Source organism: Xenopus laevis, chromosome 1L (genome assembly GCF_017654675.1).
Source record: "Xenopus laevis strain J_2021 chromosome 1L, Xenopus_laevis_v10.1, whole genome shotgun sequence".
In the NCBI taxonomy this organism is placed as follows: Eukaryota; Metazoa; Chordata; class Amphibia; order Anura; family Pipidae; genus Xenopus; species Xenopus laevis.
In genome coordinates, this window is record NC_054371.1 from 216459276 (window position 1) to 216486528 (window position 27253).

General features: G+C 39.7%; 1 protein-coding gene across 1 annotated transcript in view; it reads left to right on the forward strand.

Annotated features, from left to right (window-relative positions):
• Positions 1-11824: 11824 nt before the first annotated feature.
• The window catches only part of agxt2.L (alanine--glyoxylate aminotransferase 2 L homeolog), a 35500-nt gene continuing 20071 nt past the window's right edge, over positions 11825-27253 (forward strand). The window contains exons 1-6 of the mRNA XM_018266424.2: positions 11825-12372; positions 19720-19793; positions 20968-21152; positions 23195-23318; positions 24156-24250; positions 25711-25804. Coding sequence (XP_018121913.1) covers positions 12285-12372; positions 19720-19793; positions 20968-21152; positions 23195-23318; positions 24156-24250; positions 25711-25804 — 660 coding nt within the window. The 5' untranslated portion in view covers positions 11825-12284. The remainder of the gene's footprint in view (positions 12373-19719; positions 19794-20967; positions 21153-23194; positions 23319-24155; positions 24251-25710; positions 25805-27253) is intronic.

Consider the following 27253-nt stretch of genomic DNA (forward strand, 5'->3'; position numbering starts at 1 on the left):
ATGTGTAGCCCTATATTTCAAGATATGTTTTCATGCATTAAAGGAAATGTAAACACAAATCAAGGTAAAATTTCTCAAGTATGCATTTACATTATTCGAGTTTTCTTTAGGCATTTTCTCACAGCTGACAGAATGAATTTGAAACGACAGCACCGCCAGCTGTTTATTTCCGCCTAATGGATACAGTCAGTCGAAAATCAAGTTAGTGAGAAATTATAAGCCGCGTGATGTTGCTCTGCGTGGGAAATTAAGTTAGTGAGCAGAGAAGTGCAAAGCAATATCACATGACTTCCTCCCCTCGCTAACTTCATTTTCGTGCGGTCAGTCAAAATGAACAGCAGGTGGCACTGTTGATTCACATGCCTTCTATATTATAGTATAGACTGGATTGTTTTGTCGGAGTCCATTTGATTAAGTCACATTTTTGGAGCGTCAATTTGAAAAAGTCACATGTTTCGAATTGATGTCCGATTTTTGTTGCAATGTTCTTTCACAGGTCACTGATGAGGTCACTGACCCCAAAAATCAAATGTTCTGTAAGGCTACACATTTATTCTTAATGCTACTTTTTATTACTCATCTTTCTATTCAGGCCTCTCCTATTCATATTCCAGTCTCTTATTCAAATCAATGCATGGTTGCTAGGGTAATGTTGACCCTAGCAACCAGATGGCAGAAATTGTAAACTGGAGAGATGCTGAATAAAAAGCTAAATAACTCAAAAACCACAAATAGTAAAAAATGAAAACCAATTGCAAATTGTCTCAGAATATCCCTCTCTACATCATACTAACAGTTAATTTAAAGGTGAACAACCCCTTTAAATTTGTGGATGGGAGTTAGGTCGACTTTGTTCTAATAAAAAAAATGGGATAGATTTGAGTTTTAGTAAATACCTCCCTTAATGTCCTTTAATTATCCATTTATACTATGCTTTGGTATATATATATATATATACATACACAGCGTAGTGTATGTTTATTTCCTTTGTTAAGCTCACCCCGTAATGGCAGGCAAATTTCTCCCGTTCACTCCACCAAAAATTAATGAAACCGCAAAACTTTGCAAAACGTATTATAGTCAATGGGTGTTTTTTTGGGGGGAAATGTTTTTATTATTTTCCAATTAAACCAGCAGGATTTTAACAATAGATCAAAGATGTACAATGAGGCGCACCAATACAACTTGTTTTGGCTAAAATAAAATATAGATTTGAATGGGCGTTTTTTGACACAAATTTTCGAAACCACGCAACTAAATGCGAGTGAAATAGTTCGGCCTGATTCACCAAGAAAAAATGCCCAAAGACTATAACTGACAGTTAAAAAAAATGTTGTGTAGTTTGAAAAATAGTTGCATGAAAAAAACGCCCATTGACTTCAATGCATTTTGGCAACTTTTTTGCTGTTTCGCAAATTTTGGCAAATCGAAATGGGTCAGATTCGCCCGTCACTGCACGCAACTTTTTCTTTTTAATCATATATTAGAGTCTAGAGGTGTTTTTGAATCTGCAAAACCTGGCAAAAAAAAAATTCCGCCCATGACTAAACCCGTATCTGCACTTATGTAGAATATAAACGATGTTTGATTGCCACTCGTGCCTCGTGATCGTGCATTCATGCCTTTTATAAACACGAAAGTTCTAAGAGAAACTTAATACATTTATTCTGTATACAATCATAAATATTGGCTACAAATCATAAATATTGGCGACTTCGAAGGATTAAGGAAAATACTTAGGAACTGCTTGAATTCGTTACTGTCGTGTTAGAAGGATCAATATTTATATAACTGTGTGACTTTAGGGCTTCATAAAAGATCCTGCCCTCTTGTTATGACAATCCAAAGCTCAAAAAATGGTCAGTGATTTAATATTGTATAAAAAAAAAGCTGTGAAGATCTGATGTACAAAACCATAATTTATTCTATTTTTGAAATTCCTCTAAAACACCCCAGACAGTGGTGTAACTAGAGTGTGCCAGGCCTCCTTGCAAAGAAATTTCAGTGGGGCCAGGCACATTCTGATCCCCATCCTCCCGCCCACTTCCCGTTCTGTCCCGCCCATGTCCGGCCTCTGCCCCACCCATTCCCTGCCCGACTTGTTCCCCCCCTTCCTGCCACAAGTAAGACAGCGGCTGGGAATTTTTATTAGCTATAGAGGAAGCAGAACTCACAGTCTGGGGCCCTCCTGTTCCCCAGACCCCCCTGCAACTGTGGGGTCTGCTTCCTCTATAGTTACGCCCCTGACATGTCCTTTATCCTTTTTCAATTATTTTGGACAAATTATTTTGACAATATCGTTGCCAAGAGAGAGAGATTGGGGGGGGTCCCCTTTCAGGGGCAGAAGATTAGGGGCATATTTATCATATTTCGTATTGAAAAAACTTTGAAAAATTCGAATTCAAAAAGCCCAACCGAAATTAAGTCAAAGTTTTTTATGGTTGAATAGGTCCGTTTTCAATCATATAGGTCTGAATACGAATCGAAGGAATAGCGCATTCGATCGAATTCGATTCAAAGTTTTTCCCGAAAAAAACTTTGATTTTTCAAAGTCCACCAATTGACTCCAAATAGGTTCTAGGAGGTCCCCCATAGGCTAAAACAGCAATACGGCAGGTTTATGATGGCAAATGGTCGAATTCGAATTTTTAAAGAGACAGAAATTCAAATTTTTTAATTTTTTTCAAATTCAAATCAAATTTGGACTATTCCCTAGTCGAAGAACACAAAAAAAAAATTTTCATTCGAAAATTCACCTCGACCTTTGATAAATCTGCCCCTTAGTGTAGAGAAGATGCATTTCTACTGTAAATCGTGCAATTCGCAGTAAATTGAGCAATACAAGCTTTTCCATCCATTGCTTTTTTCTAAATGCAACATGCACAATTTTGAAATAATGCGACTGTGAGAGATTGAATAATGCATAAAGACGTATTGTCCAAATATTCATATAAAATACATATTTTACAAGCTTTGCCCTCCTGTTTTACAGTCCCTTTAAGAAAGAACGGCTAGATAAATCCTTCTTGCAAACCTAGATCATAATGTAAATCATGTCAGTGTTTTTCAGTTGAATTATCAATGAATTGCCATTGTACAGATATTAATGTAAAAATGTAAATATATAACCTTGATATGCTTTGAGCTTGTACCGACTGTCTGTTATCAGTAAGAAGGCACTTTACAACTGTTTGACCAGATGTCGTCCCTTCAATCTCCTCTTCAGAGAGTGTACAAGGTCGTTGTAATATAATATAAATATTCAGAATATAAAGTATAGTTTTCACATCATAAAATCCTGCATCTATGTAAAAAAAAAAAAAAGAACTTTATTGTGGCACTTTGGTGGCAAAGTATTATTTTCTGTAAATGTTAAAGCGCGTGGATGGTCTGATGAACGTAATGCCGAGACTGAATCGATGGCCGGGAGTATATGGTTGGATGAATGGCTTTAAACGGGGTGACAGGGGGTTCCACAAATGCAGGTTTTACATTGAAATGAGATTATTCTTTTTGTTGTAAAACAAAATAAAATCCTAATATAAGAAATAAATGCTGGCTTCTTGTTTTGTTTGGCTTGATTCGTTGTATTTCAATGAATTTTTAATTGCTCTGGAAATTTATGGGCAGATTTATCAAGGGTCGAATAATACATTTGAATTTTAGGGGCACATTTACTTGGCATGAGTGAAGAAATAGAATAAAAAATACTTAGAATTTCGAAGTATTTTTTTGGCTACTTCGACCATTGAATTGGCTACTTCGAATTTCGACTACGACTTCGAATCGAACGATTCAAACTAAAAATCGTTCGACTATTTGACCATTAGATAGTCGAAGTACTGTCTCTTTAAAAAAAACTTCAACCTCTTACTTCGCCACCTAAAACCTACCGAGCATCAATGTTAGCCTATGGGGAAGGTCCCCATAGGCTTTCTAGCAAATTTCTGATCGAAGGAAAATCGTTCAATTGATGGATTAAAATCCTTCGAATCGTTCGATTCGAAGGATTTAATCGTTCGATCAAACGATTATTCCTTTGATCGAACGAATAGCGCTAAATCCTTCGATATTCGAAGTCGAAGGATTTAACTTCCATAGTCGAATATTGAAGGTTAATTAACCCTCGATATTCAACCATTAGTAAATGTGCCCCTTAGAGTTTCTAAATTCACACATTCGAATTTTAATTCCACTATTCGAATGTAAATTCAAATGTAAATTCAAATGTGAGATGTATCACGCCTCGGCCATGGAAACAGTCCTAACTCGAATATTCTCCACCTAAAACCTGACGATTTCATTTACAAGTCAATGGCAGAGGTTCGTTGACTAGTGATGGTCGAACCTATCCTGAAAAATTTACGAAACAGCGAAAAAATTTGTGAAAAAGGCGAATAAATCCCCAAATGCATTGAAGTCAATGGGCATCAAAATTATTTTGACCCACGACACAAGCGACTGTTTTTATGCACGCAACTATTTTGTCCAAATGCATTAAAGTCAATGGGCGTCCGAATAATTGTAATTTTTATGAACATGACAATTTTGACATGCGGAAAAATTTTTGCAAACACTTTCGCGTGCGGCAAAATGTGAAGATTCGACCGCGAATCCATGGCGGGCAAATTAATTCACCCATCACTACCGCTGACCCATTTGGAGATGTTAATAGCCATACTGACATTCAAGTTTTTTTTTCAGGAGAAAACACGAATCGTATATGATTCGAATTTTCGGGTTGGAACCATTCGATCGAATATTAGCCATTAAAAAATTTTCTAAAATAACCTCCTAGTCGAATTGTGAGTATATTCAAATTTTAAAAAATTCACACAAATTCAACCTTTGATAAATTGGCCTCTCACTGTTACTTTGTAAATGTATGAAATGACAGACCTTCCAGAGGACATAAGGGCATCCCTTTAGGTTAGAAGAAAGACTGGTATATTCAGGATTGCCCCATATGTAACCTTGTGTACACCTGCTCACACTCCATCCTTCATGGGCGATATACTGACTGATCCTCTGATAGGAATCCTGTCCTTCCCCTCTCCCTCCCACTGGCTGCCCTGGGTATAAAAATGTTTATAAGCGTGGCTAGGGAGTGTATGTCCATCTAGACCAGGGGCCTCAAACCTTTCATACCACATTCATATGTAAAAAGAGTTGGGGAGCAACACAAACATGAAAAAGGTTCCTGGGGCTGTGATTGGCTATTTAGTAGTCTCTATATGGACTGGCAGCCAACAGGAGGCTCTGTTTGGCAGTACACCTGGTTTTAAAGGAGAAGGGAAGTTGTTAGCCTCTTGGGGGTGCCAAATGTTAGACACCCCCAAGTGCTCCAATCAGCAGAAAACTGCACCGGCCAGGGGTTATTCAAGCGAGCACCAAGGCGCAATCCTCTTCCGGCTTCTTCTTGCGGCTGCACATGCACATTAGAGTGAAACGCTGAACTTTAACTAAAAATTTGGCTTTTTCATTCTACTGCGCATGTGTCTGCCCAGGGAAATTTGAAGACAGAAGAACCTGAAAGAGAAGCGCTCCATTATGCTCACTGGAATAAACCCGGGCTGGAGAAGTTTTCTGCTGATAGTGATAGGAGCACCGGCCGGGGTTTCAGGTAAGTAAATACATTCACTATTGGGTGCCTAACAACCCCCAAGTGGTTAACGACTTTCCTTCTCCTTTAATTCAACCAAAACTTGCCTCCAAGCTTTGAGGCCTCTGGGAGCAACATCCAAGGGGTTGGGGAGCAACTTGTTTCTTATGAACCACTTGGTGGTGATCAAAAATACAGAAAAAGAGGGTCCCCTGTCTCATAAGTAATCTAGTCTCTATGCAATTGCATGTACAGTATTTACAAAAACAGGGTTTTTGAGTTACAAAGTTATGATTGATTGAAAATTGATAAGCCACCATACCACATCAAGGTAAATCCCATATAGTGGTCCCTAACTATTTACCTCTAGTCATAGTATTCAAATGCTGGCACCTCCCTGCATGGAAGCATGTCTAGGGATAAGTATCTCCTGAACTGGGCATTGGTTTTAGTCAAAGGGCTTAGTCCTCCCCCACCAGTAGCTTTTAGAAGAGGGATTGCCAAGACCACAGCAATGGTTCCACAGGCTTAATCCTCCCCCACTTGTGGCTTTTGAGAGAGAGAGAGAGACACTGCCCAGCCCAACGCCCATTTTTAAAGGCATGGGACCACCATTTAAAGGGACACGTGTGGGGGGTGCTACAACCACATAGAAGCTTGGCCTACAGTATAACTGCTAGTCTTCTGGCAGAATAACTCTGCTACAATACAAATATGGGTGGTCCCATGCCTTTAAAAATGGGTGTTGGTCTGGGCAGACTCTCTCTCTCTCTTAAAAGCCACAAGCTTTCTCAAGTTTCTCAAATTTAAAAAAAAAAAAAAAAGAATGAATGTACATTGCAAAAGTGCTTAGAATATCACCCTCGTTAATTTTACATTCACTTATTTTTAAGGTTTACTTATCCTTTAAGGTATAGTGATTAGTGATGGGCGAATCTGACCGTTTCTCAAAAATTAGAGTCTATGGAGGTCAAATGTTTTTGACTCGTGTCAAAAAAATGTTGACGCGCATCATTTTTTTTCTCTCCCATTGGAGTCTATGGGCGTCATTTTTGCACGAAATCTTGGCGAAAAATTTCACTCATCATTCAAATTATGGCAAAACCCTATATGTGGGAATCCTCAGTTCCCAAGTAATAAATCCCATACCTATATAAATCACCATACATTTTAACGGTAACAGTGTATTACTGTAAACCCAGTTCTATCCAGCAGAGGACACTAAAGCTCTATTAAGGAATGAGTTGCTGCAACAGAATCACAGGGAACCAGTTTGCTGAAGATTGCTGGTAGGAGCTTGTTGAGATGCTTAATTATGTAAAGGAAAACATTTTTTTTTATTATTATTATAATTATTAATAACATATTAACATATTGCATAGCGCTGTAAAATAAATGTGTTTATACAAAGAAATTGCATACATAGAACATAGAGAGTTACAAACATAGCCACCAGTACTGGTATAAAAAGTGAGGAAGGCCCTGTGCAAAAGAGCTCACAATCTAAAAATGGAAGTTAATGAGACACACAATCAGTCTACAATGGCAAGAAAGCTTTGTAGAAGGCTCTGCGGCATATTTGGAGCATACTTTGCAGGATGCTGGTGCTGTCAACTGGGCACAAGAAGGGTTAAAATGTTACACTTACTGGAGATATAACAATTACCCAACACAGGTATTCTTCTGCTTTGTCATTATATAGGGATAGTACCAGTAATAAAGAACCTTTTGGCAGTCACCCCCAGTGATAAGGGTTTGAGATTGTATTTTCATTTATAGGTAAAGGGAAAACATGTATCTTGCTACCAAAACAACAAAGCAGTGGTTTGTGTCCAGCAATGCAATTCAAGCTACCATTGCCTGGATTCCTTACGGGATGTAGTGTTTATAAATGATGGGATCTATCTGTGAATTCAGTTAAACATAGACTAAGCGGCAGATTTACTAAAGGGCGAAGTGACTAACGCTGACGAAGATTCGCCAGCGTTACTGTTTTCAGGGACTTCACAGATTTACTAAGGGGCGCAGGGGTAAATTCGCTATTGAAGGAGACAGACGCTAGCGGTGATTCACACTCTATCGCCAGACAAATTTTCACTCTGGCGAATGGACGTTACTCTGCAAGTTCATTAAGATGCGGATTTTACTGAACGTTACCTCTTTCACCGGACTTGCCTTCGCCAGCTCAGACCAGGAGAAGTGCATTGGAGTGCATAGATCTTCCTCAATCCTCTGTTACTTACATCATATTTTTTAGTGGAAAAGTCCAAAAAAACTCAGGCGTATTTTCCTTTTTTCAGAGTGATAGGCTGCAAAAGTCCTTAAATTTTTTTTGGGGTAACAGGGTTCCCCCCTACATTTTCTAACATATGGAACATAAACAATACATTGGGCTCATGTGTAGGGCAATATAACAACTCTATTTTCTTTATTAAGGTTCCCTGGACTTGTGTAATGTAATGTATTTGCTGCAACATATACGTCCATTCCGCTTTAAATTTCCCACGTATGCAAATTAGCCTGAGCGAATGACCTCTAACGAAGTTGCGCAAGGGAGAGTTGAACGCTAGCGCATCTTCGCTTTGATTTGCTCTCATTGCCGAAGTAACGCTAGCGAGAATTCGCCAGTGTTCAGCGCCCTGGACGCAACTTCGCATTTTAGTAAATTAGTGTTGCCTGAGCAAATTTTCGCCTAGCGAAGTGTTGTGATGGCTGCAAAGCCGTCACTGGCAAATTCTCACCGCTTAGTAAATTTACCCCTTAGATGCCCTAAACTAGAACAAGGAAGTCATTGCTATAATTTAAGCAAAAGCTGCAATATCAGGTCTAAACTGGGTGGTTCACCTTTAAGTTTGAAAATGATCAATTCTAAGCAAACTTTGTTTTCCTTCATTTTTTCTTTTTTTAAACTTTTTGAATTATTTGCCTTCATCTTCTGACTCTTTCCAGCTTTCAAATGAGAGTCACTGACCCCATCTAAAAAAACAAATGCTCTGTATTATCATTGCTACTTTTTATTCTTTGTCTTTCTATTCAGGCCTCTCCTATTCATATTCCTGTCTTATTCAATGCATTGCTAGGGTAATTTTGACCTCAGCAACCGGATTGCTGAAATTGCAAACTAGAGAGCTGCTGAATAAAAAGCTAAATAACTTAAAAAAAAACACACAAATAATAAAAAATTAACAAATTGCAAATTGTCTCAGAATATCATCCTAAAATTTAATTTAAAGGTGAGCAATCCCTTTAAAGGGCATGTAAAGTCTAAAATAGAATAAGGCTAGAAATGCTGTATTTTGTATATAAAATATAAACTTGAACTTACTGCACCCCAAGCCTAATCAAACAAATAATTTATGCTTTCAAAGTTGGCCACAGGGGGTCACCATCTTGTAACTTTGTTAAACATCTTTGCAAGAACAAGACTGTGCACATGCTCAGTGTGGTCTGGGCTGCTTAGGGATCGTCATAAACAAAGCAGCTTGAGTTCTGCATGGCTGGGAAGTAAGGCGGGGACTCCCCCTGCTGTTCATAATAAGTATGATTGTTTCCCTGCTCAGCAGTTAGGGACCGTCTAACAATTCCTTCCCACAGCAGTGAATGAAGGGAGAATTTCACTGCATACAATCAGGTTTCTTATAAAAACGGTACACATTTTTTAATTAAAGTATATTGGAGATAGGTTTCTTTTTCATTGAAGAAAGTAAAAATGGGATTTTTTTTGGCTTTACATGCCCTTTAAGCAGGTCACGCATACCCAGATGTGGTCAGCCAGTTTGGCCAATTTCAAACATTGTGCCCAACAATTTGGTCATGAATGGCCAGTTGGGTGCCTAATTGACCAAATAATTCTGCTGTCCTTGTGGATGGAGGATTATCGGTCCTGCTAGATTGTTTCCATTGGTTGTCTGAAAGCCAAGTTAATCCCCAATGAACAGAACAATAGAAAAGAGGTTTGATCTCTCAATACTGTGCTTGGTTGGCCCGTGTATGGGCACCTTTACATTTGTTATTTGAGCTGGAGCAATTTGAATCTCTTCATTCAATAGTGTATATGAGAAAGTAATTGGCTGGCACATTATTTGGACTAGGAGACCTTAAAGTATCAGCTGTGATTATGAAAGGTGTATTGGAAGAATGTAAATAAAATAATAGGAGAGACTATTATTTTATTTCTGTTACACAAATCGCTGTTGTGCTTATACAGAGGCTGGTGTAATGCGCTGTGGTTTCTCCCTTGACGTATTTACTCTGGTAAATCTGTGCAGTGGACAGTAAAATCCATCTTTCTGCAGCTTCAGTTCCAGGGAAATAAGTGATTTATTACATGTTGGTGGCAAAAATCCCTTTATGCTCCAGTAACCTTGAGGGGAGAGGGCCAGTAAAATGCAGCATTTAGCTACATCATCACATTTATACATTTTATTTTTCACATATTTGTTTGCATGAAAAACTGCCTTATTGCCGTGACCGTGAGTCAGGAAATTTAGTTAATCAGTGGCAATACTGGATTAACTGTAAGGGCATTCCAGGATGAGTTGTAAGAAAATACTTTAACATATTTCCACCTTGAAGTCAGTGCCTTTGTCAGTAATAAAATAATAAAGGGATATGTTTCCCTTCTTGGCAGAATCTTCTCCAGAATAGTAGACTAACGAGAACACTCAATGAAGAATTTTGCCCCAAATACAAGATGCTCATGGCAAACTGATCTGACTACGATTCAGTCTTACGCCTTGTACCGCGAAGACTTTGCTTTCTGGTTGTGCCCCTCTGCTTGTCCAGAACCCCTCGCCTTGCACCTCTCGTTATAAGACCTGGTGGCATCTGAGTAGCTGAGGGCTCCTCCCGAGGCCAAAGGCGGCTGCTACAGGCAGAAGCACGAGCCAAGACCAGGGTACTTGGCATCGGTTCTGGATTTAGGGTGCCGACAGTGACAGATGCACCACTCTCACATACTTCCTTAGGGTTGAAGTTGCAATAGACGTACTGACGTGCCATTACCGTAAACTAAAGAAGTATGTGAGAGCGGTGCGTCACTATGTGCCACTACGTGTCTATTGCTAACACCATCAGCACACAGGCAGCAGTATAGACCAAGTGGCAGATCATTTCACTAATCATGTGCCCAAATATTACTGCTACGGCTACGGAGGCACAGAGAATAAGTCCAAAAAGAATCCCCTTCTCCACTTCCTAAACGCTGTGTACGCGTCCATCTCAAGGAGTGAATGATCGCAACCTCGGAATGGATGTCAGGCTGAATGGTCGGCCCCCACACATTTTCACCTCTTAAATCTGGCCCTTGTTGCAAAAAGTTTGGACACCCCTAAGATGGAGCCTTGGCTGCTCACACTTACTAGGTCTCATTTATTAAGTCCCCTGAACACAAAAGGAGCGGTTCTTTCTGTGAAGTGAGTGGCATATGGGCTGTATTAAATATGGCAGGGGTCCCCAACCTTTTTTACCCATGAGGCACACTCACATGTAAAAAGAGTTAGGGTGCAACACAAGCATGAAAAAGTCCCTTGGGTGCCAAATAAGGGCTGTGATTGGCTATTTGGTAGCCCGTTGGTGGACTAGCAGCCGACAGGAGGCTCTACTTGGCACAATACTTAGTTTTTATGTGAATAAAACTTGCTTCCAAGCCTGAAATTCATAAATAACTACCTGCTTTGAGGACACTGAGAGCAACATCCAAGGGGTTGGAGAGCAACATGTTGCTCACGAGCTACTGGTTGTGGATCACTGAAATTTGGAATGTAATTGTGCATCGCCTGGTATTCAGCCAAGAATATCTGGGATTAGAGTAAAAAACCCAATATTCATGTATCAAAAATGAGAGGTTGGGGCAGTAAAAGTGAGTATTTTTTTCAATCAAATTTCCAATATTCAAATGTAGAAATAAAACAATAAAAATAATTATAGTAATTACTTTGGGGGTAGGGGAAGAGGGTAGAGACAAAAACAAAGAAAGGCAGGAATAAAGTGGGAGAATAATCAATAAAGAGTTAGAGGGCTCTTACCCATATAGGTACAAGGCCACCTGTTGTGATGTTAGGTATTTGCTTTAGGTCTCCTGCCTGCATCTGGAGACGTAATTGTAGATACACCAAAAAATTCAGAGGCACATTGTCAATTGCAGAACAAGTGAATCATTTATTCAGCCCTCAAAATAACACGCAGGCAATGTTTCCAGCCCCACTGGGCCCTTTTTCAAGCCTCAGTACAGAGCTTGGCCAGAAATTGATCTGACTGACAGTGTGGAGTTAATGAGGAATTTCTTTCCCCCTTCCAAAGGCAATTTGCACTTTATTTCTTATCACTCTTTCCTGTGCATTAAATATACATTATAAATCAATAACTTGTATATTGCACTTGTCACTGACCAGCATTATATTCTCTAATTCCCAAACTTGCATCACAGGACAGAATCTCTGTTAGTAGCTTCTCCGAAAGCTCTTGGCTCTCGACTATACATTAACCACGTGCAGATGGTGAAAGAAAATTCCATGAATTCTAAATCACAACTATGGAAATAGTAAGGAATGTATAGAAGGGGTGGGTAGGGGGGCCCGTCCTCTGTCGCTTCCCCTCCTCTTTTCCAGCCCCAGCTGAGTGGAAGTGAAAAACAGGGCTGATCTGCAGCTCTCCCAGCATTGCCCTCTCTGGATCTCAAGGAATGAACTTCCCTGCAGCCATGAAACGGTCCATATCCAGAGCCTACGCCAATCTCCTCAAATGTCACCAGCCGCTACCCCTCATTGGAGGTAAGTGAAGTCTGAAGGTAGCTGCCGTCCAATGGAAATGTCCCTCCTGCTATAACATTCATGCATCACAATGGGTGGATGATCACAAACGCACGCAAGGGGAATAATTATATTTGATTTTTAACCTTTTAAGCTATTTCATGGAAGCACTTTTCCTTCTACTGCACTATTCCAAACACTTGTGATCAGCATAGTGCCAGCTCTGGCTTCTAAAAACTACAATTCCCAGCATGCTCAGTTAGTGTGGGTGCACGCTAACGATCAACATATTAAGCTCAATATTTATAATTAGGATCAAAGTAATACTAAGACTCAAGGGCAAACGTATTCTTTGCAGCTATATATAGTTACTAGACACGTCGATCACACTAACACATGCACAGAGGCACAAACTAATAGAAGAGAATGACTATTCACATGACATGACTTAGTGGTTTCTTCCTTACATTCCATGCTTTCTTGTTAATATTGGATGGCAACAGGGCTTTTCAATAGCTCCCTGGCATCTGAATTTGAAGAAAGGAATTGTGTGTTGGGTGGGTTTGCTTTATGGATAAATCAAATCAGTCATTGGGCTAGTGCATTCCTAGGTCAACTGGCAAGCACTGCTGCTGGTTCTTTAACTTCTGATAAGTTCTTCTTAATTTACCTTCAGATCTGTCTGGATAATATAACACAGCCTGTATATACAAAAAAACATAAATTGTGCTACGTAGTTAAATAAATAAAGCAAGGATTGGGTAAACAGAAAACCAGTTGTTAGGCTGTCCCCCACCCCTGGTGGGTTTGGAGCAGTAGTAAAGTGGTTCAGTCCAGGTCCGGACTGGCAATCTGTGGGTTCTGGCAAATGCCAGAGGGGATGCTATAAGCTGCCATTGAAAGTCAGTATTTAGTGGGCTGGTGGGAGCTGTTTGGGCCTCTGTGTGGGCTTATTGGGCCTCTGTGTACCTGAAATACCAGGGTTATTATGATTCTCATTCCAGACCTGGCTTAGTCTGTTAGGTTGAGAACTGGGGAGAAATTTGTTCTCTTAGATTCACCTATAAGCCCAGCTTGAAGGTCATTTAGGGTAAGATTTGAGTCCTTGTTACTTGCTGTCCTATGTGCTCTTGGAACTATGGCTCAATGACAAATATACAATATACAAATTTTTTCATACAACTGTACCCAACTTATAAGCTATGGGGGGAGGTTTGACCAAAAGTTGGATCTACATGGGGACTGGAACCGAAAACTTTTGACAAACAACAGGGATCCCCAACCTTTTTTTACCCATGCGCAACATTCAGATGTAAAAAGAGTTGGGGAGCAACACAAGCATGAAAAATATTACTGGCTGATGCAAAATAAGGGCTGTGATTGCCTGTTTGGTAGCCCCTATGTGGACTGGCAGCCTACAAGAGGCTCTGTTTGGCAGTACCTCTGGTTTTTATGCAACCAAAACTTGTCTCCAAGTCTGGAATTCAAAAATAATCACCTGCTTTGAGGCCAATGGGAGCAACATCCAAGGGGTCAGAGAGCAACCTGTTACTCATGAGACACTTCACGTTGAATTCTATCTACCAAATCCCAGTGTCTGGTATGGACATAAATTAAGATTGGAGAAAACTTGATGCCAGTATGTTAGACATTACAATTTACAAACTTACAAGTCACCTTCTTATCATAGTGACCAGCAAACTTCTGGGGAGTATGGAAGGTGGAAACAGATTAAAAAGAGGTTAAATGACACAAAAGTGAATTATGAATTAAAGATGAAGTGATGAAATTATTCCATCAGGGACATCACAGAACTAGGGTCAGAACTCGACCGAACATGGATTATTATTATTATATACTGGTTACTAGTTGATCAGGATTAAATAAAGCGACATAGTGCGTGTCATAGATAGTTCTGAACCAAAAATATCTGTGGGCAATAGGAAAATAGGGCTACGGTGGAGATCAGATAAGATCAGGTAAGAGACAGAAAATCTCCAAACCTGTAATTTCTAGAGAATGGAAGAGAGTTGATATAGAAAGAGATCATCTATAATAATGACTTGTTTGCAGGATAGGGAACCTTGGCAAGTAGGGGGAATAGGGGGAATGCAGTATTGTGTTATAGGGAACACAAAAGGTGGTGTTGGGAGACCTCAGGGAGAAGGCACTGGAGCCTGCATTAATAGTGCATAAGTGTCTGCAGCACCTCCCAGTGACACAGCCCTGCTAGAATATTTCTCAAATAAACAGTTTATGCGTTTATGACTCAGCTCACAAGTAGCCAATAGCTGTGAGCAGATCCAGGGCATCAGCAGTGACATCGGAGGGGTCTCGTCTCCCATTCCACCCCATGCTCCCCCGTCCCCGCAGTAGCCCATTCCATAGTGCAGGGATCATCGACGTACCCTATTTTATAACATATCTTGTAACACAAACAAAATTGGAAAATTATTTCATAACTCAATTTTGACATATTAAAGGGTAATGAAATGAAAGGGAAAAACTTGCCCCAGCACTAGTAACCAATCAGCAGTTGGCATTTCTAGGTCTGCTATTTAAAAAAAAAAAAAAAGACTGTAGCCAGTGGAAGTGACAGATTCTAATTCTAAACACTGAGTGGGTGTTTTCCATTCTTACATTTTGATTGGCTGAACTGCGGCTGCTCCTACTCAACTCATACAGAGATATGACTTTTCCCATTCAGCTTACTGGTGAACGAGCAGCTTTTACTATATATGTATATATATATATATATATATATATATATATATATATATATATATATATATGCAGAAAGGATACAGAAAAACATTCTGGAATCCACTTACAGACTATGGGGGTTTTAAAGGATCCTCCAACCAAACTCTTTAGTTTGCAGTAGTTTTCAGCAGTTTGAAAGTTATTTAGATATGCAGCTTAGAATTACATTAAATTTCATTATGCAAAAAAATAATTTTGGGTGGAAATTCCCATTAAATGCTTTTGGGGCGATGATGTGTTAGGCTAGCCTTTTCAGTAGAGTCTATAGGGCTAGATAAAGGAGAAACAGTGCTACGCAATATGTTGGCGCTATATAAATACATGTTAATAATAATAATAATAAATAATAATAAACTCAAAACCGGGTTAGTAATGCCTATGTGACTGTATTTATTACAATAGACAAGAACTTGCCTGTGTAAATTTGATAGTTAGGGGAGTGTTTAAGGAAACTTAACAAAGCAGTAGGGTTAAAAGTCTGCGCAATTAGTGATGGGCGAATCTGTGCAGTTTTGCTTCGATGAATCTACCGCAAAATTAGTGAAACAACAAAAATTCCCGAAGTGCATAGAAGTCATTAAACGTCAAAATAAATTTTGACACACGTCAATTTTTATGCACACGCCAAGTTTGACGCAGTGGATTTTTCGCCAGTGAATTGTCACCGCAGTTTCGCAAATTAATTCGCTTGCGCCAATACTCTGAAATTCTCGACAAATTTGTGTATGTGCTGCTGTCACTTACTGAGCTTAGGGACCCACTCACAATATACTGTATATATATATACAGTATATTGTGAGTTTATTAAAACAGACATTTCGGTTCCACACAGGAACCTTTCTCAAGGACAAAACCAGTCAGTACCATGGAGAGACTGTTTGTAAAAATATTTCTACTGCAGCACCCAGGTAGTTGACTAGCTTCATGCTGTGCAGTCTGTACCTGCCGTATATATATATATATATATATATATATATATATATATATATACAGTATATATATACAGTATATATATACAGTATATATATATATATATATATATATATATATATATATATATATATATATATACACATATATATATATATATATATAACATTCATTTCACAATATGAGTCTGATAAGTAATTAATTTAGATTCACATTACATGGCAGTTTAGAAACCAGAGCACAATGAGCATGTGCAGTGCCACTGACACAACAAAATTCAAGATGGTGAATTTGCACATCTTTGAAGTCCTAGATCAGGGCTGTCCAACTGGCAGCCCGCCCTTCTGTGGCCCCCCACATGCTGTGTCTGTTTACCATATGTAAAATTTAAATGGTATCTCTACAGAGATTAACTGGCCCCTGCATTGTTTAAACCTCAAATTCAGACTCTAATCCCCTGATCCCCCTGTATTGTTCACACTTGTGACACGTCTATTGTTTATATTCTAAAACCTGTACTGTTCACACCTGAGACCCAGACTGAAACTGCCCACATTGTTCACCTGTTCACACTTTATTCAAAATGCTAATGGGGCACCAGCACTGTGTCACTGTATGTAGTACATATTAGACTGGTCCTGATTCCTGTCTCCTGCTCTGTTCTGCCTTCCCTCCCTGTGTGTGCCATTGTCTGCTTGCCCAGTGCTGCTTGTGTGTGACATTCTCTGCTTGCCCAGGGGCGTAACTACCGGGGGAGCAGGGGGTACAAATGGGCCAGGGCCCGCACCCCCGCAGGGCCCTCCCGGAACATCGTGCGCGCTGCAGCCGGCTGCAGGCGCAGAGAAAAAACGCGCAGACGAGGGTGGGGGCGAGCCCGTCTGCACGGCCCGCACCAGGGCCCGCCCCCACCAAGTTACGTTACTGTGCTTGCCCAGTGCTGCTTATGTGTGCCATTCTCTGCTTGCCCAGTGCTGCTTGTGTGTGCCACCGCACTCCCCAGCAAAGCTGCAGCTTCCTTATTTATAGGAGAGGTGCAATGAGGGGCACTTAATAACATTACTTGTCCTTTAAGCACTTTTCTACTCCTAAATATAAGTGTACAAGAGCTTGTCTACTGAAATAAGTGCAGTCACATGGTTGTATTTAATTCCCCCTAATACCAGCAGAGGGTTATGTTCTTTCACATTCCATGTTTAAAAGTGCTATCTGCACACCCTGCACTGCCAGAAGGAGAAATTCACTGTTGCTAGGAAAGGCCATTTAGGCATATTTCTAAGAATATCTAAGAAAACAAATATATATTTGCTCCCAAATTTCACCTTCAGTGACCATCAAGCTGGACTTTCAGGTGTATCTGGGAGCACAGTGGCCATTATCCCCAGATCTCACCCTAATTACACTTCAAGCTGGGCTTTCAAGTATATCTAGGAGTGCAACCCACCCCAAATCTCACCTTAAATTACCTTCAAGCTGGATTTTCATGGGAATCTATGAGAACTCATGACCATTGTCCCCATTGGGCGTTTAAGTGTATCTTGGAGAGCCAATGGCCTTCTCCTCATTGCTGCCCTAACTGAGGCCTTCCTGCCACTGCTCCAATTACACCCCACAGTTTTGGAACCACTGTACTTTGTTTTAGTTTTAGAGTTTCAGTGACTCCAAGTTACCTGTAATGTAACATTAACCAATGATATAATCTTGCAAAGCAAAAGGTGAAAAGGTTTTACTTCTTTGCACCAGAAGACATATCCCAGTCATAGAGATCTTTGGCGCCATCCACATTAACTTCTCATTAACTTTGCTGTCTCGATGACAGCTGAATGACTGCCAGCTGACCAGACTGCTTCACGTTCTGCTGTCTCATGTTCCCTTCCTATTATTTACTCTCCAGCCCTGGTAAAGTAGACTTTAGATATTTGTAGGACTGCGGAAAGTGTCCGAGAAGGGACACTCGTTTTAATCACATCTATAGACTTTAAGAATCCCGGATATTGTAGTTCAATAAAATGCAGCAAGGTGACCAAGAGATCCCTCTCTTTTTTTTAAAAAAAAAAAAGCACCTTTCAGTCTTTCCACAAAGGTAAAATACCCCTTCTCTCCTTATATATCACCAAATATAGCCATACATAGGTTTCTAAAACCTGACAACTTGGCCCCATAAAACCGAGCCTTATTGACCCAGTGATGCCCTCCCAATGGCCTTCCCAACTGATGTATGGCTGAAAACAGATCTAATGGCCAAGATAGACAATACAGTCTGGTAGGGACCACATCTGCACATTCATGGCCGCCATCAGAAATCGCAGGGCCCCATACAACAAAATTTCCTGGGTCTCCTGGGCTGCGCCCACCACAAGCCCCACCTACAGGTCCACCCCCCACCACACAGTAAAAAAAAAACATTGGTGGCTAGGGTTTCCACATGTTAATAAAAAGATATTGGTGGCCAGGGCCCCTCCCATAAAAAAAAAAACATTTGTGGTCAGGGCCCCCATTAAAAAAAACATTTGTGGTCAGGGAACCCCATTAAAAAATATTGGTGGCCATGACCCCACATGGGGGGGGGGAAATTAGTGGCCAGCCCCCCCCCCCCACACACACACACGTTATAAGAAAATTCATGGCCAGGGCCCGCTTAAACGTCCATGTAAAAAAACTTGCCCCCCCAGAAGTTTAAAAAAAAATTGGTGCCCAGGGCCCCATCACACAACAGGGACCACAAAGGGGTTACCTTTAGGGGGGCCCTGCCATGTTGTACTTACTTCATTAGTGTGGCCCACGTGCTGTAAGTGAGCTGCCAACTACAGAAGGGAGGAGGGGAGCACAGGTGGCTGCATCTTCTTTCACTGACAGCTTCTTCCCTTATTGGTCACAGAATTTCAAGTAAAGCTGCATGGTGATTGGATGAGCTGGAGGGGAAGTTCAAACCTCAGCCATACTATCCCTGAGCTGCTCAACCGGGACTTAAACTCTGTGACCAATAAGGGAATGTGACGGACAGAAGATACCTCCCCCTGTGCTCACGCCCTTCCTTCCCGAAGTCAGCAGCTCTCAGCAAGTAGGGGGGCCCGGCTAATCAAGTAAGTGCAGCGTGGCCGGGCCCCCTTACCCTCGGGCCCCCTACAACTCTCCCCCCTGTCCCCCCCTGATGGCGGCCCTGTGCACATTGATGTGATCCTCTCAATGGGCCTCCCTAGACCTCCATTCTAATCCAATTGTTGGCCTGGAGGTATATTCCCACCTTAACAGGCACACAGGAAACACAGCAAGTGGGTCTACAACAGCTGCCACAAGAGGGTGCATGCCTATTTACTTAAAAGGATACTGTAATGGGAAAAAATGTTTTTTTCAAAACACATCAGTTAATAGCAAAATTCTGCACTGAAATCTGTTTCTCAAAAAAGCAAACAGATTTTTTTATATTTAAATTTGCAATCTGACATGGGGCTAGACATATTGTCAGTTTCCCAGCTGTCCCCAGTCATGTGACTTGTGCTATGATAAACTTCAGTCACTCTTCACTGCTGTACTGCAAGTTGGAGTGATATCAGCCACACCCCCCTCCCCCCAGCAGCCTAAGGGCAGGGGCACACAGGCAGATTCGGGGAGATTTAGTCGCCTCCCCAAACTGCCTTCCCCCTGCCTCCCTTTAAGCACACTGATTATTTGTAATAGTTTCTTTCAGGCACTTCTCCAAAGATGAACATCCGGTTATGCCACCCTGTGATTTTGAACCAGAAAAGTATGAGGTAAGAGCTCCTTATGACTTTACAGCCAGGACTTCTAAGGGGCTAATGGTTTTTTGTGATGAGTTGCTGGATAGCAGTGATGGAGAAAATACTGTATGAACCCTAATTACTAAAACCTAAAAACCTGAACTGTGAAGAAGTCATGGTTTAAGGGAGAAGGAAAGGCTTTGTGCACTTGGGGGTGCCAAATGTTAGGCACCCCAAGTGATTGTATTGACTTATCGTAAACCCTGGGCCGGTGCTCCTATCAGCAGAAAACTGCACCGGCCTGGGGTTATCCCAGTGAGCACCACGGAGTGATCCTCTTCCGGCTTCTTCTTCTCGTGGTTACGCATGCGCAGTAGAGTGAAAAGCTGAACTTTAACTAAAAAGTCAACTATTTAGTTCTAATGCGCATGTGTCTGTCCCTGGAAATTTGAAGAAAGAAGAAGCTGGAAGAGGATCGATCTGTGGTGCTCACTGGTATAACCCCGGTGGTTTCAGGTAGGTAAATATAATCACTTGGGCGTGCCTAACATTTGGCACCCCCAAGTGCACGAAGCCTTTCATTCTCCTTTAAATCTTTACCTTTTCTTTCATAACCAACCTTTATCTTTTGCTTTTAGCCTTGCCTCCATCATATGGGCTTGCATTTAACCACCCTTCAGTCATTTGTTAACTCAGTTTTCCTTGCCCCTCATGCACCAAAGCAGGTTCAACCAGAAATTTTGGGGTTGGCATGAGTACAAATGAGCACAAGTAGGAGCAACCGCTTTGTTTATGACATTTCAATGGGTGCGAATCTGTCATAAAGAAAGTAAACATGCATTCAGCTCCTAATATTTTCACTTAGGGGATTATAACATACAGTAATAATGATATAGAAGCTTTACAATTATATAAATTTCATGTGAGTACAGTCAGGGTTAGTCTGGGTATAAGGGGTGTAGACAGAACCCATGTACTTACTATGAGCAGCTGGAAGCAAAATGTGGACACCGAAGGGAAAATCTAATGGTCCGTAATCTGCACTGGGAATTTTGGGCCATAGTCATTGAGAAAATGTATCTCCTAATTAAATTCCAAATTTCCCCATAGACTTCTATTGAGTTTTCATGATATAAACCATGTGATCATTTTTTTTTCGTGGCCCATTATGTTTATAAACATAGAGTATTCATTGTTATCTCGATAGTCCTATCCATATGAACACATCCAAGAGCTCCGTAAGGAAAGGATAGCTCCATCGCTCTACACAATATATAAGAAACCATTATTGCTGCATCAGGGACACAAGCAGTGGTTGTTTGACTCTGAAGGCCGTCGATACCTGGATCTTTTTGCTGGAATCGTCACTGTCAGTGTCGGCCATTGCCACCCGTGAGTAAATGTTTTACCCATGCAAAACTCTCCCTTATCAAAATGGTAAAGTAGGCGTTGAACCTTTAATAAAATGGTACTAAAAATCCTATGCAAGGGAATAAAGTGTGGCAGCATTTCACTGCATACTTTAGCTCTGATTGGATATGCCACTGTAAACTGATTGGCTGCTTTTCCTTTACTCCTCCTGTCCATGTTTGAGCAGTTCCATGAGCAGTTTAATGGGGTTGTTCACCTTTAAATTAACTTTCAATATGATGTGGAGAGTGATATTCTGAGACAACTTGCAATTGGTTTTTAGTTTTTATTATTTGTGGTTATTTTGCTTTTTATTCAGCAGCTCTCCGGTTTGCAATTTTAGCAATTTGGTTGCTAGGGTCCAATTTACCCTAGCAATCATGCATTGATTTGAAGAAGAGAGTGGAATATGAATAGGGGTGCACATGATTAGCAAGACTAGTAATAAAAAGTAGCAATAAATAACAATAGATTGTAGCCTATCAACGCATTTGTTTTTAGATGGGGTCAGTGACCCCCATTTGAAGACAGAAAAGAGTCAGAAAAAGAAGGCAAATAATGCAAAAACTATATAAAAAGAAAAATAATGAAGGCCAATTGAAAAGTTGCTTAGAATTAGCTTATCTATAACATACTAAAAGATAACTTAAAGGTGAAACACAACTTTCATGCATATACTATACTTCTCAATGTGCAGCTGTTGGGTCCCCAATAAAGGTAAGTAAGAGAATTTACTAAAACTTTCAGAAAAATTATTTCAGGAAAATGACTGCACATGTCAGGGCCCAATGGTCCCCCCTACAATCCTGGGCAAGGCAGCCACTGTATGTCATTTTTCTGAGGAGACTGCTACTTTATTTTGAGTCTAAACTCTTAGGGGCTTAGGAAAACAATTAGAAACCTTTCTCAAATCTTTCCTATGCAGAAGAACAGGCGCACCTTTTAGCTCACAGTTAGGCAGGACGTCTGATAGGGACTTTAATGGGAATACGCATCGGGAGGGTGTCTCATGAGGGTGAAGGGGTTGGATTTGGTTGAATGATCCGTGGGCCGTAGCTAATTGCAGGGACTAAGTGCCTAAGGAATACGGCATTACAAATGAAGGGCATTACAGAGCGGGTGGTGTACTATGAGGGTGAAGGGGTTGGAATTGGCAAAATGACCCGTGGGTTAGAATCTTGAGCTAATCACTTGAATTAAGTGCCTGAGGCACTCAGAATTCCAACCGATACTTCAACTGGTATCGACCAGTACGGCTAGGTAGCCATTTGTTAATTTGGTTTATAATTGATACCTAACACCCACTAGGATTAACCAATCACCACTGGTCAAACTGATGTTGAGCACCACTCATAACAACCCTCCTTTTACCCTGTCAATCAGCTCCCTGTTTCTAACTGTCTTTTTAATAATTTTCTGTTTGGGCATTTATTTTAAACGCTTATTAAAGGTTATGTTTTAACTTTAATACTTCTAATTTAATTTCGGAGTTTATGTATGCGAAGGTGCAACTGTGTGGACCAGCTCTTTCATTTTCTCTTTTCTATATAGTAGTTTTGTATATAGTTATTATCTGACCCTGCACACCATACACTGTGTTTGATGGTTGGTGCTCCCCAATACCACATTTTTTCACAAATTTTTTCCTAAGCAGAAGAACATCAGAGCAGCCTCTTTGTTTCTCCTGACAACTTCCTTGACTACTTGGTGGTCAGACTGGTGGGAAAATGACCAGCAGGTGGCGCTGTTGTAACAAAGTTCATTCATATTAACAGTACATGATTTAATATCTTGGAATTAAAAATAAATAAATAATGTACATTGCAAAAGAGCTTAGAATAGCACTCTCATTCATTTTACATTCAATTATTTTTAAGGTTTACTTATTCTTTAAAGAATGAGAGCCTCTATTTATTAATAGTATATTAGTAATATAAGGTAGTGGGTCATTTACTATAGCCCCATACATAGAGATATCTAAAACCCTGTTTTGCTCTTATGGAGATATATCATTTACATTGCAGGAAAATCACAGAAGCTGCTCACAAACAGTTTGGCCTCCTGTGTCACACATCCAACATCTTCCTGAATCCCCCAATCCATGAATATGCTGAGAAATTAACAAATCTTCTGCCTGGGAAACTAAAGGTAACGTCTGTACTTCATTCGATACAGAGTGTTATAGTGGCTAGCACCTTGACTTATACGGAAATCCATTATCCAGAAAGCTCTGAATTACAGAAGACCATGTCCCATATTTTATCCAAACAATCAAATTTTTTTAAAAATGATTTCCCTTTGCTCTGTAATAATAAAACAGTTCCTTGTACTTGATCCAAACTAAGATAGAATTAATCACTATTAAAGGCTAAACAATCCTATTGGGTTTTATTTATGTTTAATTTTTTTTTTGGTAGATTTAAGATATGCAGATCCAAATTATGGAAATATCCCTTATCCAGAAAACCACAGGTCCCAAGTATTCTGGATAAAAGGTCCCATAACTGTAATAGAATCACTGGGTGCAAAGCAATTATTTCATTAGGACCATATTTACTAAAGACAGTTTATTTATGATTATCACTCGCGTCTCAACTGACAACACAAATTAATGTATTTATAGATTTATTAAAGTCCGTATTTTTTTCTTTTCCATGAATTGAACTTTCTAGCGGTAGAAATCATGTCTTTAAACATTATCATGACATCAGCCTGCCTATACAATCATCAGCTTTATAGACTGCAACTGGGACTCCTCCCCAATTACATGGATTATTAGTATTATTATTATTATATGGATTATTATTATTATTATTATATGGATTATTATTATTATTATTATTATATGGATTATTATTATTATTACTACATGGACTGGCTGCTAGTTAACATAAACTATTTATATGTATACACTGCTACCAGACATAAGCTGCCACGGAGAGGAGTTTCTAGCTTGCAATAACAGTGTTCTATGTTCCTTTCCAGGTTGTCTACTTTACAAACAGCGGCTCAGAGGCAAATGATTTGGCATTACAAATGGCAAGAGTATATACTGGCAACTGTGACTTAATCAGCCTCAGGTAATTCTAATGGGTACCTGATCAATGTACTTACTTACTAACTAATCTACAGTAGGTACATATTTGCAATGGGGTAGCAACCAATCAGAAATCAGCTGTCATGATTCTAAATACAACAGACTGAACAAAGCTAGTTCCTGATTGGTTGCTATAAGTTACTGCACCAGTAAAGCTGTTAATAACTATGGCAATGAGTTTTATAGTAATAGATGTCCTCAAATATTTAGGGTGAACTCATTACCTATACCAGATTTTGTAGCTTTTGTACAAAACCATCTTATTTGTCCATTTCTACTACAACTTGGTACTTTATGTCCTTTTCCGTCTGGTTTTTGTCTGGTTCCATGTTCAGCCCACTGATCTTCACTTCTCACTAGTGATGAGCAAATCTGTCCCGTTTGCGAAACTGCAGAAAAAATCATGGAAGGCAAAAAATTTGATAAACGCCTTGAAGTCAAAGGCGTCCAAATTTTTTTATGCACAACAATTTTTTTAATCTCACTATTTTTTTCTCACTCCAAATACATTAAAGTCAAAAGGCATTTTTTTCTTATGGCGACTTTTTCCATGGCAAATTTTTGCTGCAGTTATGAGAACATTTTTTGCAGATGGCAAAATGCGAAATTTCCCCTCGAATCCACAGTTAGCGACAAAATGTACATTTTACTCTTGTCTTATGAACAAATTGAAAAGTACACCCATCACTCAAAGCTGATGCACTGGGAGTAGATAAGAGACCATGGGGCACTTTTACTTACGTGAGAATTTTCACATCGGAAGTCTCCGCCATACTTCGCACAACTACATCAGGCATTATCTTGTGACTAATACGCAAAATAAAGACAGAGATTCTCTATTGCCCTAGACACGAGCCCACCCTAAAACAAATGTGCTTCAAATTTTAAAAAAAAAGTGTAAATAAGATATTTTTTAGAAGTTACAACTTGTAAACATAATCCCACTTTAAATATGAAAAACGCCAGCGTTTTGACTTTTGCTTGGGACTTTTTTGGAATACAGGATATGATGTCACTGACATAATAATATTGAGGATGTAGCTACATTTTATTAATTTGCTATTCAGAACCCGGAGAAATCGTCTTTGGCGAAAAGAGTAACGAATAGAAACTGACACTTATAAATTAGCAGATTAACAATCAATCGCCTGAGCGAAAATTCACCTAGCGAAATGGCGCAAAACTTCTCCAGTGCTAAAGTTTTTTGCTAGCGAAGTGTGTTACTTGCCTTTTAGTGATGTGAATTGTCATTTTGACAAATTTTTGCTAAAAAAACCCGTGATTCTCTCTTTAGTAAATCTGCCCTCATGTATCACAAGCCCTGGATCAGATAGCAAGCACCCCATTAGTAAAGGGCCCAACAACTGAGCATTATAAAGGTGGTTTGCATAGTGGTTGGTTCATCAAATTTTATATTTATTTTCATATTTTGACTTATTACAGAGGAGGTTATCACGGAGCCAGTCCTTTAACCTTGTCTTTAACAGCAGTCGCTTCCTACAAACCTGGCATCACCCTCAGCACCAACTGCCACACGGTAAGAAGTTCGTCTCTGTGGGCAAAACCACCCATTAAAGGATAAGTAAAACCAAAATAAGTAAATGTAAAATTAATGAGGGTGCTATTGTAAGCACTTATGCAATGTACATTTATTATTTTTTTAAATTCCAAGATATTAAAGGATACATGTACTGTTAATATAAATGAATTGTGTTACAACAGCGCCACCTGCTGGTCATTTTCCCACCAGTCTGACCACCAAGTAGTCAAGGAAGTTGTCAGGAGAAAGAAAGAGGCTGCTCTGATGTTCTTCTGCTTAGGAAAAAAATTAGAAACCTTTCTCAAATCTTTCCTAAACAAAACATCAGAGCAGCCTCTTTCTTTCTTTCTCCTGACAACTTCCTTGGCTACTTGGTGGTCAGACTGGTGGGAAAATGACCAGCAGGTGGCGCTGTTGTAACAAAATACATTCATATTAACAGTACCTGTATCCTTTAATATCTTGGAATTAAAAATAAATAATGAATGTACATTGCAAAAGTGCTTACAATAGCACCCTCATTAATTTTAAATTTACTTATTTTAAAGGTTTACTTATCCTTAATAAGGATACATGTCCCGTTAACATGAATGAATTTTGTTACAACAGCGCCACCTGCTGATCGTTTTCCCACCAGTCTGACCACCAAGTAGTCAAGGAAGTTGTCAGGAGAAAGAAAGAGGCTGCTCTGATTTTCTTCTGATTAGGACATATTTGAGAAGGGTTTCTTTTTTTTTCCTAAGCAGAAGAACATCAAAGCATCATAATAAGAAATATGAATTATTTTCTTAAAGTTGAATCTATGGGAGATGGCCTTCCCGTAATTGAGAGCTTTCTAGATAACTGGTTTCCGGATAACACATTGTATACTTGTACACAATTGACAAATCTGGGTGGAATCAAGAAATCAAGTGGTGATTAGAGCATACTGTATCTATTTGAAGACCTAAAGAAGGGGAGCCCCGTTCAAAAAACGTGTTTCCTACACAAGAGCAATTGCTGAAGTATAAATGTTATAGATTTCAATGATGGCCCTCACTAGTTCAACAGCGGTTTCTTCTATCTTATCATGGGGAAAATATTCAATGTTTGGCCCAATTAAAGCATATATTTGTGCCAAATAAAGTTCTCAGCTATTGACCTTAGATAAAAGATTACACATATATAGAGTAATGATAAACCAGCAGACTAGGAATAAGGTCGGAGACCCAGAAGCTTTCCAGGATCAGCAGTGGAAGATGCCCAAGATAACAAAGAAAGGAAATAAACAGCAGTGGATGGTGATATCTAACTCCATAAATGTAAGAACAAATGTTAATGGGAGTCACATATAACTCAGGATTTAAATGCATGGGTCAAATGCAGTCCTGTCTAGTGATGGACGAATAAATTCGCCTGGCACGAATTTGCGGCGAATTTCCACATGAAAATTCGCTGGTGAAAATT